This window comes from Ptychodera flava, chromosome 4, assembly GCF_041260155.1.
Source record: "Ptychodera flava strain L36383 chromosome 4, AS_Pfla_20210202, whole genome shotgun sequence".
Taxonomy (NCBI): domain Eukaryota; kingdom Metazoa; phylum Hemichordata; class Enteropneusta; family Ptychoderidae; genus Ptychodera; species Ptychodera flava.
Genome location: NC_091931.1, coordinates 13365890 through 13387811, shown reverse-complemented (window position 1 = coordinate 13387811; position 21922 = coordinate 13365890). Strand labels below are relative to the sequence as shown.

Here is a 21922-nt window from a genome sequence, read left to right as displayed (position 1 = left end):
TTCATGCTCACAAAAGGCCGTATTATTAACGTCGCTCTTATTTGCTACGGACGACAATTGTTTTCCTTCTTACAGTGAAATGTGATGCTGCATTCAGCATGTAGGACGACGAACCATCATTCTTTTGTCAAAAAGAAATAGTATTAATATAATCGTCTTAGTAGTTATTTATTTTGAAATCCAAAACAGACATGATACAGTTAATAACCATATACATTCGCAGTAGCGGACTGATAAGTGCAATAGCTAGTGTAAAAATGTTACATAACAACCAGGACAAAAAAGCATTACTTAATCGTTACGATGCTTTACTTATGGTACGAGTCATTGATTTCTTAAAATTTATGGAGACGGTGTCATTAGAGACCGTTGAAAATAATAACACTCGATGTGCCAATGAAACTTTGTTCGTCCAAAAGTGCTTTTTTTCGTTAATTTCCTTAGCACCTGTCAGAACTCACTGAAAATCACCACAAAGGGTACCTGTTGTTTTTAATACAAGGTGGTGAAAAGGTACACATTGACAATGTATTTGCAGATATTCATGGATACTTGTGTCAAACAACTGACCAGTGTGTAGAAAGTAAATTCTGAAATCAGACTGAAGTCCGTAGCATATAATGACCTAGAATCGCTATATTAACGTTAGTAAAGCAGGTGCTATTTCTAAATCTGCAAATCCCTTTTTATGGGCGACAATTGCCATAACCAAGAAAAATTAATTCCAATATACAGTATTTATTGCGGGTTACTGTGTAGTAAATCCAGGGCAATGCCAGCATTTCCTGTTCAACATGTAGGTAAGCACATCAAGAGTAAAATCCTCAAAACAGGTGATTATGCTTACAGACAAAACGGCTGACACAAATATTTCAAATCATGTTCACAAATACCTTTAAATAATTTGCAAGGAAATGCATGCATTCTCTTAGCTTTGTCTCAGATATTTTTCAGGTGCGTACTGACGTAACCGTGACGCAAAAAGATAGTGCTATATATTTTCGTAAATCGACAAAACTGCTTTAATAACAACAAAACGTACGGGTCCGTGAAGATTGGTGGGTAATATTTACTAATCAGAACAACAACATGCACAGATGCATGCAAGGCAACCAAGACAGCACGTCAATCCAAGGAGGATGTAAGTAGCATTCATTAACCAAAACGAGAAGAGATACAGGGTCTTGTGGCAGTAGTCATCTGCTTCGGTGTTACTGTAGTCAGGCTCATATGTTCCATAAATCCAGACGTTACCTGAAAAATAAGATGTTGAACCTTAGTTTCCCTTATTGCACATCTTTTATTATGAACACTACACATACATACATATATACATGCATGCATACATGCGTACATCCATACATACATACATACATACATACATACATACATACATACATACATACATACATACATACATACATGCATACATACATACATACATACATACATACATACATACATACATACATACATACATACATACATACATACATACTTATATACAAACATACATGTATGCATACATACATGCATGCATACATCCATACATGCCTCCATGCATACATACATTATGCATACATACAGTCTAACATGTCGGTCGCATGGATTACGTCCCCTCTTTCTACGTTAACGAATTAATTGGAATTCGATAAACTGACCTGCTATGAACCAGGCCAACAAGAACAGGCTTATCAAACTAGACAAGAACTTGGCACAGCTGTAGGAAGAGCTGTCGTCATCTTCACCGCCGTCAGTCACCAGGCGTCTTTTCTTGTCACCAGCACACGCTGACAAAAAGAAGAACGCTATAGAGAAGGCGCCACTGACGATCAGATAAAGTGGTATATATGGCTCTGCTCGACAGTCATCTTTGTAGATAGAACCTACGAGAAAAGGAAAAGGGTGTAAATATAGACATGTCAGCGATGAGTTTCTGGTAACACACGGCCACAAGGGGTAATAGACGAGCGCTATAGCCCGAATAAAGACCAGGCTATAGGTGTTTTATAACACACCACATGCTGATGTTGTATTATTGTACATTTTGTGATGTGATATTAGTGTGATATTGTGCACCGCAACAATCCATTGTGATAAGTTTACTGGGCGATGTTTCGACAGCGGTTTCAGTTGTACGTGGTATCACTTTCTTTCAAAAAATATTCGAAGCATACCTAGCGACATCCTTAGCTGCACTTTAATCTTTTTCGTCGATGAGCTGTTCAAGTTCCTACGCTGTTGGAAAGTTGGAAAATATTGGAAAATCTGTTTTAGAGAATGTGTCGTCACCTATCCCGGACGCACATCACGTTCTTGTCACCCGCCATTGTTGCAAAGCTGCAGACGACACTACGGTCACGTGACCGGGCACTTTTCCAAATTTGGTCAAAACTATTTCCCTAGGGAAATAGCTTTTCAAAAAATACCCTCTGACGTCACTTTTGTCGATCCGGTGGGGACTAGACGTATCTATTTTCTCGTCATCGCGACACGGAATGAGCATGTGGCGTGTTATAAATACACACACACACACACACACACACACAAAGTATGTCCTTACTGATTAGTGTAGCGCTGGATGCTGTGACGTAAAGCAGTATGAGACTATATGAATAGCGATCAAAAAGGACATCAACTATAAAGAATAGATTTCGTACGTGATATGATTTTATCTCTCTATGTGTTTAACCTCTTCTGTTTAAGCCATTAAAAGCCCACGGGGTGCGGTCAGCTTACATCACGATAAGAGTGGCCGCAAGATTTTCTCCGACCGCGAAGACATAATCTACATGTGTAAGAAATGGTCAGATTTCCTTCTGCCAAGGATATTGGACTCGCCCACTCAGAGCGATCAACTTCAACGATTACACCGTCTTTCTCAAACTATTTTCACTCTGTGCTTGGAACTCATCGACGTTTTATGAAACACTCACTTGGCGCCTTCTTTGACACGAGTGTGAGCTTCGTACCCATGCATACCATAGTTACAGCAACTGTACTTACGTTAGACTTAGTCAAGTTCGACCTTCGCCTTTCTAGTCAAAGAATCCCCGGGGCCTTCTTGTTAGGCTGCACTTGGAAAAATGTTACTGCAATTTTATTTCAACTTTGCCACCCAATTTCGTCCAAGTAACGTTGATTTACCCGGATGTTCTACTATTATCGGTGGCAAGGTGACATCGTGACCTCCACAGCTCACTGCGATCGAAATTTCTCCACTAGTCTAAGAGAAATTGGTCTCGAGTATAGATTTTCAATTTAATTCCCGACTTGCGACTTAGAGAAATGTTATGAAAATTCTTGTCATACTCTGACATGATACTATAGTCAGTTGCCTTGTCTACTTGCATGGACACTGATTTACCATTCAGATCCAGTTTTAAATATCCAGATTTTTCTCCACTTACATTCATATTAATGTAGGCTCGATATTAATCACATCATGACTGGAATCATCACTGTCTCTTTCCGCTAAAGTGACAGACTTTACAAATTTCGATTTAACACACTTAGGCTTTTTGCCACTTTTGGTATCTTTGTCTTATTATTTCGTCTGGCAAAATTTTGCAAAAGGACCATGTTTCGAACACTTATGACAGTCAACATTGACTGGTACAGTCCTTCCATCGACACAGCGATCTCGCACGTTGCGTCGAAAGTCAACTTTGAACTCTCCTTCACAATGAGTCTTGTAGTCCCGACACTAACTTGTCCCGCAAAATTGTGCCTTGATGATACTCCTTGTATTGACAGTAGACTTGGTGCAAAGTCGGTGAACTTTAAAACAATAAAATCATTTGTAAATGTTTCTCTCGTGTCTCTCCTATTTCATACAAACTTATTTTGAATGTGGCAGCCCAGGTCAGGTTTTCCTAGCGATTGAACGCGTTACTTTTGAGTCTGCGCAGTAGTGACTTAGTTTCTGCCGAATTCCGGGAGAAACGCCCCTGTATAGCGTTCACCCCACTCATCGCGTTCACCCTCACATGTTTCACGTTAAAACAGAACACAAATCATCACCTTTGCCCGTTCAAACTCTCACAAATCACAGACTTGAACCAAGTCTATATTTTAAGTTACGCTACATGCTCTTCAGCGCTATTATGTGGTCTTGCAGCGACTGGCCTTGCTTCAGGTCCCGTCTGAGGAAATGACAGGACTCTGACATCTCCATCGGAGTTGGTCGTAATGTTTTCTCATGCAATCCACGACCTCTGTCAGCAACTTGTCTCGTTGGTCTTCTGGAATTAGTATATCCTCCAACTCTGAGTAAACCTTTTGGCCAACATTTGTTAAAACCGTATAGCTTTCTTCTGTTCGTCATTTGTGATGCGGTTTACTGCGAACTTGATCATCCTGATGTTGCAGGAATTGAAAGTACATTTCGACTTGACGAAAAGTTTGTCATCCATGTTGGCTTTATCTTTGCGTTAGAGATAGGTCACTGGAAACTTTACAAACTTGAACTTTGGTGGAACACAGTCTTAAATATTCAGATTTGATGAGAATTATCGACTGCAATGCATGGACCCGTTCAAATTTTCCGAAGTAGTCGCTACTGTACCGCTATCAATTTTCCGATCCTCAAGACCCTTGTTCAGTTTGGTGACATGGCACTCATCACAAAGTACTCGAGGACCCGAATTAAATCTGCTGCCTTCTTCCCCTTGTACGACTCTGTTTTCGGTAAAAAACAACGTCTACGTTGCACAATGGTCTGTCACTTAGTCACCTCGTACTCGTCGCTACTTTGTAGCATATGATTACGTTTTGTACAAAAGGTCACCGAGGCCGTTGTTCCCTGGCCGCTAACCATAAGGTGAATGCCTTTTATTCTTTGCATATACGTACCACAAAACTAGGTCACTACATGAATATATTTGTATATATTACAATAGATCGGAAAATTTAGTCACGTAGAGCCTCTCAGCGTGATTGACAGTGCATAGAGAGAGAGAGAGAGAGAGAGAGAGAGAGAGAGAAGAGAGAGAGAGAGAGAGTATTACTCACCGATAATTATCATGGCGATAGGAATTGCCATCCCAACTGCTGAAGTGATTAGACATCCAAGTAACAGAAGAGCTACAATGGAACAAACAAACAAAGAAACATATTTGTATCAATTTCTCGAAATACGTGTATTTACTTGATTCGACTTTAGAAAAATATAACTTTTATGCAATGCACTGATTGTCGAGCTCACTACATCGACATTTTAAGGTTTAGGTTGCGTTCACAAAAAACAGTTAAATTCGAAAATTTTGGGGGTAGTAAAGTGGGACTTGAAAATTTTGCTCTGCTTAAAGAGGGGTACCTGAAAATATTTTGGTTCCTTTTTTACGATTCCAAGGTCTGGTGCGGAACTCAATGAAAATTTAATAACATTTTAACGTCATCCGATTGTTCTAATGTTAGTAATAATTAAACAAGATCCAGAACCATTTTGTCGCATTTCATTACTTTTGCTGAATTTTGCAAAAAACCAAACAGGCTAAGTATCGGGCAAAAGCTTCAACTGTTGATAATTTTTTTTCAATATTTCTATACAGTATATCAAATACAGTTTCTTGCTGTCTCCCAACAGCATGCTGAAATACAATGTTCAGTTTGTCGACAAAAGCCTGCATATGTGAATATTGGGTGATAATTGAATTAAAGTCCAGAGTAAAAGTCATTTGTCAATAATACAAATGCGGGATACACGTACACAGGCAGTGTTCGAAATCTGAATACTTGACAGCTCAACACGCTGTGGGAAGTACAGCAAGTGTGTAGTTGTATAAACTGAACAGAATTATTGTCCAAATTATCAAAGTTTTGGTCATGTGACGCTCGTGACAGTGAAACATACTTATACACAAGATCAGACCAAAAAGAAACACATTGAAGAACAGGAGACTTGAATCATGGGACCTCGGGATGAATTCATTTTTCATTTCTTACCTGATCCAAAGATTATTTCACAGATTGAATTTGTCAGCTCTTTTGGTCCTGCCGATTGTTGTTTGGCCATCTTAACACGAGTAAAAAGGCCGGCTGAGTTTCGACCAGGTATCGTTCAATTGTGAAATGAGAGAGAGAGAGAGAGAGAGAGAGAGAGAGAGAGAGAGAGAGAGAGAGAGAGAGAGAAAATATAATGTAATCACAGCAATATAGGGAAACAAACAGATAGTGAGACACGTTTATATACAAGCACTTGGATCACGAGAGAGAAGATAAAAGTAAGACCACACGGGAAACATGTTAGGCACACTTTGTCTATAGCGTATAGAAGTTGTGATTATCGTACACATAGTCAACTCCTTCACTGTACAGGGCTATAAAAGAAAGCACGTTAATGTGTTCCTCGGAATCCTTCAAGACCGACCAAGGACTTCGTAATTAATATGTGTAAGCATCATGAATCGTTATTTTCTCTCGAGGCTCTTGATGTAACTAGTTATATTGCACTTAACGAGGTTGTGTTGGCAGGGTTGCACAACTTTGAGGTTTTCAAACGATGCCAAGAGTACAAAAGATAGCAAAAGTGCCGAGTAGGATGCACTAAATGTATGTTAATTGCACGTGTTTCTATTCTGAAATGATAACATTCTGCGCTAGTTAATTGAAATGAATTTTTACCCCCTAATATTTTAAATTCTCTTCGGACTAATTGGGTAGCGCCTGTCAGAGGCAATCATTAAAATCTGTAATAATTTGTCCTAATTTGTGCACGCGCTGTGAACTATACAAGTAGTTTGTATAAATATCAGATGAAATCACTGAATCTCCTTTGAAGTCAACACATCATTTCTAGTGAGAAATCGGTCCATAGAGTGTTAATTTGAGTATGAAATCAGAAAATGAAACCTCGAATCGAGCGGAAATTACAAAACGAACTCTGATGATGCCGAGCAACAACGTCATCGGTATCTTTGATTTTTTTGGACGTCAAGTACATGTACCTTTTTCGAGGTCATCGTATGAGGGCGGTTTGTCTTTCCTTGGTAAAATGGGATCCTGTTTGATGAAAATATAAAGAATGTATGTGAATTAAAGAAATATGAATGATCAAACAAATTAATAAATCAACCAATCAATAGCCGAGTTACAGAGGGGCAAGAATCACTTCAACATTGTTTATTTTGTATATGACACATAAATGGTAAGAAAAAATCAATTCTCGATCTTCTGGCACTTTTCTTCAAGAGGGCTTCCATATTTGACGAAAGCATTTTGTTATTGCTGGCTTTGCACACCTGCGTAGCTTTTAGCAACAAGAATAAATATAGAAAAAGTGGGCGACGCCCAGACCATCAACGTTGGCAAGGGCGAGAGGAAAGCAAAAAATTAACCGGCGAGACTTGCCAAGCCCGTGAATTAAGGTTTCTCTCTCGCCGGCGCCAATAAATAAACGTTAATAGTCAGGGGGAAGTCTGTTATTTCAATTATATTATCAACGAACCAAAGACAATCGTCAAATTTACGAAAATTTACGAAAATTCTCCGTGCGAAAGTCAACGGGACCCAAGAACTTATTACACAAATGTTGTATTCACCGAACAGTGACGAACTGCGAGCTCTTCGTGTTTTCTATCGTTTTTGTCATTGAGTAGTGAAATACGTGACGCCCTCTCACGCACGCTGTAAAAATTTTGCAAATCCGGAGATTTTTTTATGGGAGGGGAAAGTGTCGAAACATGGCTCACCAGTGCTCCATCGATTTTATGATTGATTGTGATCTTTGTACAAATCACAATTTACGTTTTAGCTATAAATTTATCATATTTACGATACTATGAGTTATTAATATTATTATTCATATTCACGGGCATGTAAACAAACCATGTGCATTTGTGGTCAGTCACGAGGTTAAGCTCGATCAATTAAAATGCGATGGAAAGGGCATGGTATTATAATATGTAACGAATATTACACCTGTGGGGACAAGCACGCGATAATGACTGGGTTTTGACAGACCGAAAAATCGATTTATTTATGATGCATTTTCTTCAACGTAACGATAGTGGTTTTAATGTGTGGAGCTCAACACGGGATGATTTTTTGAGTTCAAGCCTTGACAAGGTTTTTGTAATGGTTTCACCGTTTTTTTACATATAAGACAGCTTTTAGACGTTTGAGGTGGACTATGGTGTTTGAAATAAATGGTAAGACAACATTGGCAAGATAGTTTACGTCTCAAAATACACTGCCACATGAAATTTAGTCGCTTTTCTTCATATATCTACGTATTTATCTCCGTAAGAATTCCGCCACCTTGACTGAAATCTGCGATGAATTGTATTGCACTGCAGCTGATACAACGACTTATATATTATTCTCACCCAATTCTTTGCATTTTTCTTGGAAAACAATGTTGAATTCTTGCCTTAACGTGAAGACTCCGCCAATATTCCAAACATGACGTAGATGGCGCCTGTATGTTTTCAGTTCAACTGAAATGTTTTTATTGGCACTTAACGATTGTGCTTTTATAAACATGTAAATATATCATTGACGGGTATATAGTCGTTCCCAGTGAATTTATTGTATAGGGTGCTTAAATTTAACGTTTGACGTGGTCCCGATGACACACAATTTGTGTGTGTCGCTTTGATGTTTTGAAACCAGTCTCGAATGATTTTTCTTGTTATGTCTGATACATAAGTTGGCCCTATAGACACTAAAGTGCTCTTACGAACAATGGACAATTTCACTGAAAAAGATTTTTCCTCACAGAGATGAGGTACCAGACAACAAGCCTGAATCTACTACATAACGATACGATCCCTCTGCGTCTGCCAATGAACGTCCATGACAATGCCTGTTTCTTTAGAATCTGTCACCCAAGTTTTGTACGAAACAAAACAACCTCCCAGTGAACTCTCAACTCCTGAACTCTGTTTGTTATAAATACGTGTGACAGCGTATGACTCGACAGCGCGTGACCAAGTTGGAATCCCGCACGCATTGAATATTTTCTGTACACTGAATGGCAGCACAGAGTAACATAGATCTATGTTAACTTTCTCGATGATGGCAGTAAGGATTTGGCCTTGGCATATCCACACATGACTCCCTACGTCCATCAACAGACATGTGAGGCGCTGATGTCATGAATTCCGTGAGTCATCGGCAAGGATCCCGATTACTGAGGCAAAACAGACGCAAACTGCTTCGAGATATTCATTCCCGAAAGCCTATCCGAAATTATAGAGTTTATCATTTAGATAATTTGATTGTCTACCTTAGGTTCAAGTTGAAATACTTTATTGATTTTCTCTTTATATTGTATGCTTGAGGAGTTTTCATTCAATGCAGATGACAAAATATGAGTGATGACAAACCAAAAGTAAACTGGTTCTCTGTGGCGATATCTGTTGCATATTTGGATTATCGATCCACTTAACGCATTGCCCAACACTTTTCTTGGTATTTGCCTACATTTGGTCTAGGTCTCTAGTTTTTAACGATGCTGTCCGAATTCGAAAATGAATTCGGATCAAACGACAACGCAACGCTTGTTTCGTGCTTTTTCAGGCCTTGTGTAACCCGGAAGTACAGCATGCCAGCGGTGAACAGTGTAAGGAGCGTATGTCATTGTGATCGCTTTCTCGCAACAAGCCAGCTGACAACAGATTAAGAATAAGCGTACATAGTGAATGGCAAAATATTACGACAACTTTCAAGTTTGTATGATCTAAAATAAGGATACTTACACGCTGGTTTTCTTCGTCCGCCATTCTGATATCTAGTCGTTTCTTAAAGTCTTGTAGGCCCGAACTACTTCCAGGCCTTGAGGGTATCATGTGACAGCTTACCAGCCTGATCACATGACCTCGGGTTTTCCCGAGGTTATGTGGTGTCGATCAGCATCAAACTCTCTTATTAGGCTAACCGTTCGACTTCATTTTTAAATGACAACTTTCAAATTTTACGGATTACTTTAAATTACTACGATAGGCAATAAATGAAGATGTCTTCTGATAAAAACCAAGGAAGGTAATCGATTCTTTGCCCTGATGCATTATTGAAAATCACAGAAAGAAAGTCCCAAGAGTAAACGTGAATATTAATTAACAATGCTTATTTTTTATTTGATCGATATGATCGACCAAATAAAAAGAAATGCTTTTGTCCCTCTGATTTCCCGAGTCCAGTTCAAACGTGCTGCACAGCTTGAGTCTCTGATTAAAAATAATGTGACCCTAAAATGAACTCTCTATGTGGAAAAGAATAACGTCCTCGTCGTTAGGGAGAATGTTGACTTTACGCCTCCTAGAGATAAGGACATTGTAATGTCATCGGAAATTTATGTTTTTTCGAATTGAAAGGAAACAGAATTCCCCGCGTTCATTCTTTGATACCATCATTTCGCCATCACCAATATTGAATATTTTTTTTAAATAGTAGGCTTTAACGCGTTGTGGGTTAGGGTCAAAAAAGATGCATTGAAGGTCTGTACATCATAATCAGCTTTTCATGTATAGGAGTACGGTAACACGTAATGACTAAAATGATACAGAACAACGGAGAGAGGCTTTTTCGTTCAACGCGGCCAGACGAAGTAAGATAAGACAATACATATCAAGCTATGCTTCAACATATTAGTATGAAATTGTGCGTTAGGATCACTCAGGCTGTAGAATACTTCATGTTACAATGACTCCAAAAAGCAATCTTGTGACATTGGTCTTGCCTTGGTCTTGTGATTCTGCGTTCATGGAAACAACGTGATTGAGGGAAAATGTCAAAACGTTTATGAAAAGGTTACTATCAGTAGCAACACGCTTACTTTTAGGCAGATGACGAGCATCTCGATAATAACGATTTAAAAGTTAGCCATTAAACATTCACATGTTTTAAAATCTTCTTTCTAAAACTTTTGACCTTTATCTTGTACTTTGAAGAATAGAAACCAAATTTTTGATCAGGGAAGCTAATTGATTTTCACAAAATTACCATGTTAGAAAATCAATATTTCAAGTACACCCTGAATAAGTACACCGCTCTTACCACTTATGATTGCTTTCTCACGATGAATTAGTAATATCGACCTATCTATAACAAGTTGGAACTAATTTGAGATAATTGGATTTTCATATTGTTCAAATTTTATCGTTAAATGCCGTATAGCTGAATGTCCCAATGTTACAAATTACTCATAACAACAAGTGTGTAACGTAAAAAGAAAAGCAGATTAGCTTACATTTGCAGATTTTAAAGACATTACTTCATCATCAAATTATCCAAAATTAGTTCCAATCGTGTTCTATATAAACTGAAGAGTGGTTTAGCACTGTCATCTTTAGGTTTTTGCCTGTGTAAGAAAGATGACAACACGTCTGTCTTTGATCTCTAGGTTTTCATCGTGGTTATAAGTATCCTATGCGCTTCAAGAATCTCATCATTGAAATCAAACTGTTTATAGCTCTACACATAGGCAATAGGAGAAGGAATACCCCGCCCTCATGTGAGTGCTCACACCTAATATGTTGTCTTATGTTAGCGTTATCTTATAGTCGAAGAATGCGCTCGGTAAAACCGACAATTAATGTCGGCATCTTTAAAAATCTCGACAATACCTTGAAGAATGTTTCTCCAATACAGCTTCAAGCAGTCTGGGTATCGAACAATTCGTGGCCTTTGAAATAAGTCCTTCACGTTTGAAAGCTCCCGTTTCTTTTAACGTTAGCGTGAATAAAGTGACTTTGATATGAACGGCATATCACGCATAAAACATCACATACATCACCGCAAAGCACTCATCAATAAAACGACCAAGCGGTCAAGAGCAATGTCGCATTCATGAACATACTTCGCAAGTGACCATGCCAATTGTAATATTTGCTAGTTGTTTATTTTATCTAACGATTTTTCTGACAGTTAAGACTGCATTAAACATTTACGCCACAATTTTAAAATGATTCATATCCTATTCAGTGGAGAAACCATGCAAAAAGTTTAATTGTTTCTAGCTATGATGAAAGACTGTGTCGGATGACAGTTGGATATACCGGAATCAGCGAACTTTCTCTGAAACATCTTCTCATTGAATAAACTTGATCAGATAATCAAAATACACCCAAGCTAGTCGCAATCCGAGAAGAATGTAAACTACATTCGTCAACCAGAAAGAGAACATATACAAAGTGTAATGACAGTACTGAGAACCTGTGTCATAGTAATCGGGTTGGTATATGTGGTAAATCCAGTAATTACCTGCAAAGAGATACCAACCCTTATTAAATCAAATTGCATTTAACAATCGCAATGTTTCGTTTGTATACAAACGGTGAGAGAGACAATGTGATGAAATTTATGAAAAACAAGTATACGGGGTAAATTTCTAACAGTGTATTGAAATTCTAGGATGAAACGTCAAAAAAGGATTTTTGCACTTGCCGAGAGTTCGCGCGTGTGCCTACCGTGGTAAATCGCGAATACTCCACGGTTCTATGCACGTCTCGACCAATCAGATCGCTGCATTTGCGCCGTCAATGTACTGGCATGATTTAATCAACAATAAAACAATGCATACATCCTAATATAGCTAAATTACCTGCAATAAACCAGGCCAACAAGAACACGCAGTTCATTCCGGTCAAAGATTTAATCCAAAAAGTAGCACCAGTGTTACTGCCATCAGTCGCCGGACGTCCACATTTCTTAACAAGACAGACCAACAAGATGAACAATACCATTAGGAAGGCGCCCTCAACCACCAGGTATAGAGGTACGTATGGTTCAGCCGTACAGCTGTTCATGTAGATTGAACCTAATATGTATTAAGGACAGTATTTAGCATTTGTAAGCGCCTTGCATTTTTCAGATGGTTGAAAATGGAATTTAGTAGGTTAGAATTACAAAAGCTGACAAGTAAGCACCGCGAAATTCTCGATACGAACTCAAATAAGTTTATCCAAATTCAAGAAAGATATTAACAAGCGAGTCGAGGCATTGGTGGCGCTTGGAACGATAGCCAGAACTGATTAGATTTGTTCAGTATCAACCGCATACGGGGAACAACGTATTGCGAAACGGACATGTTATGTAAGCTAATATCTGTATGAAATAATTTTAATACAGGCAATGCAATAGTATATCACGCACACTGCAATGCACATTGTCGAAAGAGCTTATAGACCTACTTATATGAAAACAATTGCATATAAAATTGGCCTCTAAAGATTTTCCTTTGCACATCTTTTGAGTTTGTTTAAACATTCCTCCATGGGTTTCAGTTCGAGGGATTATGGAGAGTTTTCTCTCGACTGCGCAATGCGCAAATTGCGCATTTCGAGCCATTATCTGCCCTGAAAAAGTTACTGACAGCGCGGAAATCGCGAGCAAAAGACAGCAAGCTTAGAGGTACGCGTCTATAGTATAATGGAGGCCGAAGCGCGCAAAGTAGTGACCAGTGAATTTGCTGTTGTTTCTAGTCATAATACTCCCTCGGAAAAGACAAAATATTGCCTGTCATTCAGCTTTGGTAACGTGCATGAGGTGGGGTGTAAACATCGAAAAAGCAGCCAACGACATACTAGTTGCGGTTCAGTCTCCACGGATACTAATGCAATATTATGTTAATATTGTGATGGCGGTAAAGTTTGTGAGCAGAACATTAAACACTGTAGGCACGCTGAGGTGACGATCGATCTCGACTGCAATGTAACCCGATCGTTTGTTCGACGCCACAGTCGCTTGTGAACCGATGTGTTTCTAAAACGTATACCACACAGCGGCCGTCGTGTATCGGTTCACAAGCGACTGTGATCGGTGGATATTTTCATGGATTTGAACCTCAAATTCGGACCAAATCGTGTCTAACCAGGTGCAGCCAACGGAGCTATTCATCGAAAAAGCTATTCCGGAAGCAATTTTTGAGGGCAGGAGAAATCTTAATTTTGCTTGGGCAGGGGACATATTTTTAGGTGGCAGGGGAGCAAATTTTAGTATTTTTGTCGGGCAGGGCAGATATTGGTTGATTGTCTTGGGGACAGGGCTTGGCGAAAAACGAGGAGAGGGGAAGCTACTTTTCAAACGGGGACAGGGGAATTTCAGCCATGGTGTTTCCGGGGATGGGGACACAGTACAAGTACTTCTACCGTTTAAAGGTTACCCAGACTACATTGCCTATCGATTGATCCCACATCTCACTCTCTGTACTGCGAGACGGACACCAAATACAAGGCCACTGCAGTATGTGTCTGCATGAGAATGTTAATTTTCATGGGAAATTTTTTCTCAGGGCAGGGGAAAATCGACAGTCTTTTTTTTTATCACAGGGTAGGGTAGCTTCATGTCTGCAGGGGAAATGGAATGACAAAATTTTGAGGGGAATTATTTCACGGCAGGGGAAATCAGCAATTTTTTTCACAACAGGGCAGGTGAGCTCCAAACATTCACAGTGGGGAGGGGAAACAGGCAAAAATATGTGGGGATCGGGGAAAAATGAAGTTTGAGTGCGGCGGGTAAGTCGAAAAATTTTCAGTGGGAGGGCAAATTAAGAACAGCTAATTAATTACCCTCTTGACTTAAAATTAGTCAGTTTACATTACTTGTCATGTACAATCATAGTAAGGACCCCTTTAAAAGTGCATAGTTCGTTGGCTGCACCTGTCTAACGGACCAAATAGGTCAAATTCCGTATAGGCGAAACCTCACAGTAAGTGAGGCTACCCACAATGCTCCATGATCTGTACACACGGAGATCACTCACTGAACTGAAGCAAATTTCTTCTGTACACAGAACAACTCGGTCCATATTTCAAAATTCTGGCAACATAGTTCTAATGATCATAATTTTCTGATATTTCACTGTGAATAATGAGAAGATCAACCCCTTTTCCGCGGAGGAGATAGCAATTTTGTAATTTTGTCGACATAGATTTTTGACAGCCATACACAATATTTTCAAGGAAACTAAGATAATAAGTTGCATCTGTGTTGGCAAAAGAAAGGGTATTGATTTTTTTAAATGTTCGTAACAAAGGAAATTTGCATGTCTGACAGGTGGTATGATGAGACCGTCTTAGTTGCTGATAACTTTATCTTGACAAGTGTGCAATTTTTAGCACCTCCAAACATCAACTTCTCATTCACTTTACTCTTGAATTGCAAACATAATCAATAATTTTGGAACATAGTCTTGACAAATAATCCTGAACTTAAATTGTAAGTTAAAAATTGTTAATATACTGATAAAGTTGAAAAAGCCTTTAGCAAAAAATGTCCGAGTGAACAAATCAAGGGGAGTTGTGGGTAGCATCACTTACTGTGAACCTGTTGGTGACAAATCGACAGAAGATGGAGAGCAGCCGATCATACCACAAGTTGACAAAATCACGATGTCGATGAAAGTACTTGTGCTGCATGAGACATAGATGGCGCAACTTAACTGGGTGATGATCGTCATTATATCGGGAAAGCACTTGTCAGGAAGGCAAAGTCAACATCAACAGTGACTGCCCCCTAAAATGTTAAGTCCGCCCCCTAATTTTGATGAATTTGGCACAAAGTACCCCTTTCAATGAAAATGCGGAGAGAACACGGGTATGCCAATGTCTTCTAACAAGCTCGATAGAACACGTTGACCGTCTTGTCCGTGTGTCGAAGCGCCCTCAGGTTCAAAATGCAGATACTTTCTAACATACCGTTCGAGGACAAAACATATTTTAGGGTTAGAAATGCTGTGTCGTCCCGCTCAGTGTACACACAATGTTCCCCTGTATGATTATTTGGAAAAAGGAACTATATTCAGTTCTAACTATCATTCCAAATTGTAACCAGATGCCGACTCGTCTGTTGAAATCTTCGCTGGCTGTTTCTATTTTTTCCAGTTCCTATCAGCATAACCCGGTGCTAGCTTGACAGCCGTTGTCAAAAGACAAGAAAGAAGAATTAAATTTTACAACTACTCGGTTTCACATTAAAGTGGATATCAGTATCGACTGGTGTAAATTTTCGTGAATAAAAAACTGAGTCGTTAGAATTGATAGACTAGAGGAAATCTGTGCTTTTAAAATTTGTTATCGTCCATCGAGTTTTGCTAGTCACAAATCAAGAACGCGACCCTAAAATTTTAATGAGTCTCCTAATACCTCCCTGTTTTACAACAGAAAAATACACTTTCGTACCTGATGATCGAAGAGCACCATCAGTTAGTAAGTTGGTTACGTCTTACTCATACTTACCTATTTACTCACTCACTCACTCACTCACTCACTCACTCACTCACTCACTCACTCACTCACCCACCCACTCACCACACACTTTTCAACTTAAATGACCTTGACTTCATTGGAAATATTTTAGGAGATAGTATTTACATGATTGACTACCAGGAGTCTTGTGAACAAGCAACTCTTCAAGAAATTGTGCTGGACTTTAATTTGTGCAAATGTGCCTTGAGAACTGAACTTAGTATCGTGTATTATAATTGCCTTCTGTCAGAAGCTTACTTATATAATTTTGTGTTTTTTTGAGTAACTCTTTTCCCTTACTACCTCTGTAATTTAATGTGTTGATGTAACTCTTCTCATGTGTTGAGAAGGAATAAAGAAACAACAACAACAACAACAACAACAACAACAACAACAACAACTCACTCACTCACTTACTTACTTACTCTTATTTTCGTAATGCCCAAAGAGCACCGTCAATAAGTAAGTCGGTTACAATATACATACCTACTTACTTACTAAACTTGTTTGCATACCCACTGACTGACCCACCAACTCATCCACTCATCCACTAACTCAGTCATTTATTAGCAGAAGTGACAAAGAGCAAATGATTCAAAGGTATATTAAGATGACCAATGAAAAATACACTTTCATATTAGTAATTTTAATATTGACAGATATAGCTAATCAGCGTTTGAAATTAGTTGCACATACAAGTAGGTAGGACAAAATGTAATACTTTGGGCGTTAAACTTTGTGCATGAAGACGTTACCGTAGGTGAACAAAAGATTAATGAAAATTTCCATAATATTCGGCCTTTATCATTTTATTAGTCCTTGACGGACGAGTTCCATCATGTGGTTAATCTTATTAATGAGTCATATTCTTACATTAGGTTGAAGACAAAGCACTTAACAATATGGATTACTTCGAGCTACACTTCGTCTGGACGTATCGTTACTCAGATATGATTCGTCCAGATTTAAACGTGCCACAAAATTGTTGTAGTATGACAAACATAAATATTAGAGTCATTTTCAGGCAAACGAAACCAATGGATGAATGCTATGATTTATGTGTATTGTCACAATATCCCGAGTATATACGTAGGTATGAAGTCTTGTCGTTTGGCAGTTCACCGTGACAGTATAAAATACGAGCAATTTGTTTCAGCGTTCTGTTTTTAGATGTTTGTTTTTTTTCATTTTATCTTGTTTGTAGTTAGCTCAAGGGACTCACATTCGCAAAATTATTAATACCCTTGGAATAATTTACAATACAGAGACCTAACAGATAAATCCCAGGCGTTTCTACGATTAAGCAATATGAAACTTCAATACTACAAAGTGAATTGTTAAGTCGACGTCTAACGGTGCTCTTTGCAGTAAAGATTAAATGGAATTTCGTGAGATAATAACTATATATCATTCTGCGACACAATGCTTACCAATGACTATCATGGCGGTTGGAAGCAAGAGTGACACTCCAGTAAAGACTAGACAGCCGACTGTACACGTAGGCACAGCTAGAAGAGAAGACACAGTGGAGTTCAATTTGCATCTCAATACAAAAAATACAAAACAAAACAATGTAATACAATACAATACAATACAATACAATACAATACAATACAATACAATACAATACAATACAATACAATATATTGCAATGCAATGCAATACAATACAATATAATGCAATACGAGGCAATGCAATGCGATGTAATGCAATGTAATGCACTTCACTACATTTCAATCAACGACACCGTACTATACTACCCCGTGTTACACTATATATACACCCAACGACTATTTGTTGCGCAGCGCAGCACCGCACGACTCGTCAGCCACACTACACTGGACTATACAGAACTAAACAAAATCACTTTCTGTTATAAAACATAGGTTATTATGACACACACCATCTGCACTCAGTGTTCTTATTCGTCAAATGATAGTCACGTGGGATGTGGTCGTTTTGTGCTGATTCACGTAAACGACGTCATCAGGCATCAGTTGTCGGAACTGTTGCCTGCCAGGTATCACTTCCGACAACTTATGCCCGCTAACTTCAAAACGACATTTGCGCAAACGCGAACAGGAATGTAAACAAACATATCGTCTGCGGCCAAGCGAAACGATAATCGAGAAAATTTCTCGGTCTATCCTAGTTTCTGAAGAAGAGCTGATTACTTTGTTTTCCAATATGGATTCGAAACGGACGAAAACGATCATCAAATGCGCTATGAATGTTTTGCAGAAGTATAGCGACGCTGTCGGGAAAAACTTCGTTCTTGCCGAACCACTCTAACGCCAAAAGTTATGTGCCTAACTGCGTAATTTATATATGGTACATTCTTACACATGACTGTGAATGAAGTGTGTTGTAAAACACATATTGACTGGCTATGAAGGTAACAGCATACATCTTTAACCCCTCGGGCCTGTGAGTCACCCCAAAAACAGAACATTTCCCTCTGCCTAGGGAAAAAGTTTATCTTTGGGGTGACTCACAGTCCCTCAGGGTACAGACGTATGCTGTTACCCTCATGGCCAGTCAACATGTGTACGCTGTATTCAAATTATTTTATTGGAGTAAATGCATAGTGTAAATCATGGAGAAGACATTACCTGATCCACAAATAATGTAGTAGAGAGATGTATCTAGTCGAGCATGTCTAAGACGATCCAGTAGACTATCTGAGAGAGGGGACAGAGACAGAGGCAGAGACACACATAAACAGACAGACAGACATACAGACAGACAGACAGACAGACAGAACAATGATCCTATGTTAATCGCGTAGTGAATGAATATGACCTCAGCATCTCCGCCATTCGCCAACATCTGTTAGGCCCGCCAGTTAGTTTATATACTACCCGGTACGAGCAGGGTGTACGCAAACTGCCTGTGGTCGAAAATGCTTCCATATGCCGTATCTTTTCATTGATTGGACCTTATTAGTGTAACCATCAGAGATTTATGATTCGTTGTCATTCCAAAATCCATTTTTTTTAACCCCATGATTTTTCACATCTGGCTTGCTGCAGATATGAGTGAAACAGAGGTGCACAAGTCACGTAAAAACTAGCGTCATTGAATGTGTGCTGTTGTTTTAAGCAAAGTTCAGTCATACTTTGTTATTCAGAGTTTCTGAGAAAATTCTGAATGCTTTTTGGGGAAAAAAAACGTGCATGTAGTTATCGTTTTTTAGGTTGCACACGGTATGTTTTGCCTTGCATATTCCATACATTTCGCAGATTATTACAGATGATTATTGACGTGATCACACTTCGTAGATAATTATTACGGCAAGATTATTTTATTACATAAAGCATATTTTGACGGCTAGAAAGTGTCTACATAATTATCTAATACGTCGAACTTTGGAAAGAACTATACCTTCATCGCCTTCTCCGTACTCGTGATGGTTTTCCTCGGTTTTGTCTACTAATCTCTGTTTAAGATAAAATTGTATAGAACAGTATAATTTAATTTCATTAAAACAGATTTTAATAACGTCCACACTTTGAGACTCTCAGGCCCGAACCCCCAAATACATAAGTGTAATTCTGGCATGTTACAGGAAAGTCAGGCCTGGAAGGGTAATTGTAAGAAATACGTTACGCTGTTGATACGGTTGGTGATTTGTTTGAAGCAGCTTTTGTCATAAGTCGTTTGAGAGTGTTTTTGTCAGTGACGATGTTTGCACATAACTGTATAATGTGTTTGAATTATCGTAGCAGTTGGGCAAAGTCGACCGAATTTGAATATTTCAATAACACTCGCGCTGCCTTGGTAAACACATGTGACGTTCATATCCACTATTTTATTCCATTTAGTATTTTACCACATTTATCGATAGGGGTTGGCCGCTTTCAGGCGCTTGTTCAAACTGCTCGTAAAGTGAACGCGACTTATTCACGCATATGCTAATGGTGATCAAAATACTCATCTGGCCTGAACTTTCGGGTAAAAAATTTTCGAAAGGGAAAAGCAAATCAGAGGATTGTTTATGGCCCCTTTACATTTAACTACCATTTTGCGGTGATGTGGTTTTAAATTTGATTACCGCAACATTTTTCATTTGGTGCCAAACCCCCCCCCTCTCTCTCTCTCTCTCTCTCTCTCTCTCTCTTCTCTCTCTCTCTCTCTCTCTCTCTCTCTCTCTCTCTCTCTCTCTCTCATGTGTATGTAGGGAATGCAGCTCAACACGTAGTCTATAAAATTTATCGATACAATATGGTGAATCTTTTAGGACGTTACTTTGCTCGTTGGAACGCTATTATGGTGAGGATTCTGTGGCAACTAATGTGCTGCTGCACAAATTTCCTTTGGCTGTCCATTTTGAGATATCTGATAAAGATTTCTAAACTCAATAACTTATCCTGTTTATATACTTAATAAATACGAATCAATGCTTACAGTGTTACAAACAGTATTATAAAGTAATCTCTGATTGTTGTATAAAGAACAATGCAAAACATGATAGTTTTAATCTCCTATCTACTATGGTGTGACAGTCCCATCAGCTTTTTTTTCCTGTGAAAATACTAGTAAACAGCATCTATTTCTGATAGGAGCACGTTAGTTTTTATGAAGTAAAAGCTTACATGATTTTTGTTCAAATATCATACTGAGACAATCTATCCTTCTTCATAGGGGCACTATGGTTGGACAATGGCAAAATAGAAACCTACTCGCACAAAGTAAACATGCTCATATTTTCACGTCGAGCACTTACCCTTTGATTTTCCTCGTCAGCCATTTGTTTGTTCTCTTTCTTCTATTTTCTCGTGCTGCAGTGTGTCTCGCTGGAAATCGGCCTATCGAACAGCGAGTACTGAACTGACGAAATCTGTCCCGTGTGATAAGGTTTTTATTCACTTCAAGTCTTGTCACTTTATACGGCAGTTTAATGATCTTAGAAGACAATAGCATGCGATAACATCCATGCCTTCGGTCGCTTATCGGTCACCCGGTGGAGAATGTCATTAAAGTAACATGGAAAACGGGCCATTGTTAATTTAAACAGTCAGTTTCGAAGTGTTCTTTCCAGTTTCAATTCTGGTTTTATAATATCGGGAGAATATATGTCCAAAAAAGAGAGACAATTTTTCCAGGGTGTGTCACAAATGTTGTGATTTCCCTCCCAGCAATCTCACACTGCACTTTTTGTCGATATAAAAATGAGTTTCACTTTCTACTTAAATTTGGTGCATCCCCTGCTGTCTGATATATATAGCCCGCTTGGCTTCTTTAGAAAACAAAACATTTAGTAAATTACTTCGTCTTTATTTTTCTTTTCTGTACCCAATTCATAAGCCCATCTTGGTGGCAAATCATGATTCAAATAATCGCAGACGACATACATTTTGATCACGCATACATCATGCACAAACGTAGGGGCCGTGGATAATTAAAACACTGAGTACTGAGTACTGTGCGCGAAAATCGCACTTCATGTTTTTTATCGCAACATCTCGCTATACATATTTATCTCAAAATATCGCTATATTGTTTGGCGTGTACCAGGCCAGTGCGGCACCGGCGCTACACCAGCATTCTTTTGACGTACATGTGGTTCAGTGCACTTGTAAAATAATGTAACAGACATTTTCGACTATTTGTGCAAGATACGGGACATATTTGTATGTATTTATGCAAATTATATTAATGAGCATTGCTTCGATATTGAAATTTTATGCTCATGATTCTTTAGCAATGTGGACTATTCATGTGCCCCAAACTGT

At 38.7% G+C, this 21922-nt stretch overlaps 2 protein-coding genes across 2 annotated transcripts; both read right to left on the bottom strand.

The window, feature by feature from the left end:
* Positions 1 to 143: 143 nt before the first annotated feature.
* Positions 144 to 9818, bottom strand: LOC139130941 (transmembrane protein 272-like). The gene is made up of 6 exons (XM_070696794.1): positions 9702 to 9818; positions 6948 to 7002; positions 5947 to 6039; positions 5014 to 5085; positions 1662 to 1886; positions 144 to 1254 (listed from the first exon to the last, which is right to left on the bottom strand). The coding sequence occupies exons 1-6, from the start codon at positions 9789 to 9791 to the stop codon at positions 1073 to 1075; spliced, it is 717 nt and encodes a 238-aa protein (XP_070552895.1). The 5' UTR covers positions 9792 to 9818; the 3' UTR covers positions 144 to 1072.
* Positions 9819 to 11820: 2002 nt separating this feature from the next.
* LOC139130940 (transmembrane protein 272-like) lies at positions 11821 to 21022 on the bottom strand. Its single transcript, XM_070696793.1, has 6 exons — positions 20914 to 21022; positions 19572 to 19626; positions 18800 to 18868; positions 17618 to 17695; positions 12545 to 12760; positions 11821 to 12204 (listed from the first exon to the last, which is right to left on the bottom strand). Exons 1-6 carry the CDS (start codon positions 20935 to 20937, stop codon positions 12032 to 12034), a joined length of 615 nt encoding a protein of 204 aa, XP_070552894.1. The 5' UTR covers positions 20938 to 21022; the 3' UTR covers positions 11821 to 12031.
* Between the last annotated feature and the right edge of the window lie 900 nt (positions 21023 to 21922).

Coding starts and splice junctions, on each gene's coding strand:
- LOC139130941 (XM_070696794.1), bottom strand. CDS start 9,791: ATGATACCCTCAAGGCCTGGAAGTAGTTCGGGCCTACAAGACTTTAAG. Junction 6,040..6,947: donor ATACGATGACCTCGAAAAAG/GTACATGTACTT, acceptor GTCGAAACTCAG/CCGGCCTTTTTACTCGTGTT. Junction 5,086..5,946: donor TGAAATAATCTTTGGATCAG/GTAAGAAATGAA, acceptor GTTCCATTGTAG/CTCTTCTGTTACTTGGATGT.
- LOC139130940 (XM_070696793.1), bottom strand. CDS start 20,937: ATGGCTGACGAGGAAAATCAAAGG. Junction 19,627..20,913: donor CTGACGAGGAAAATCAAAGG/GTAAGTGCTCGA, acceptor TATCTTAAACAG/AGATTAGTAGACAAAACCGA. Junction 12,761..17,617: donor AACCGCCATGATAGTCATTG/GTAAGCATTGTG, acceptor AATACATATTAG/GTTCAATCTACATGAACAGC.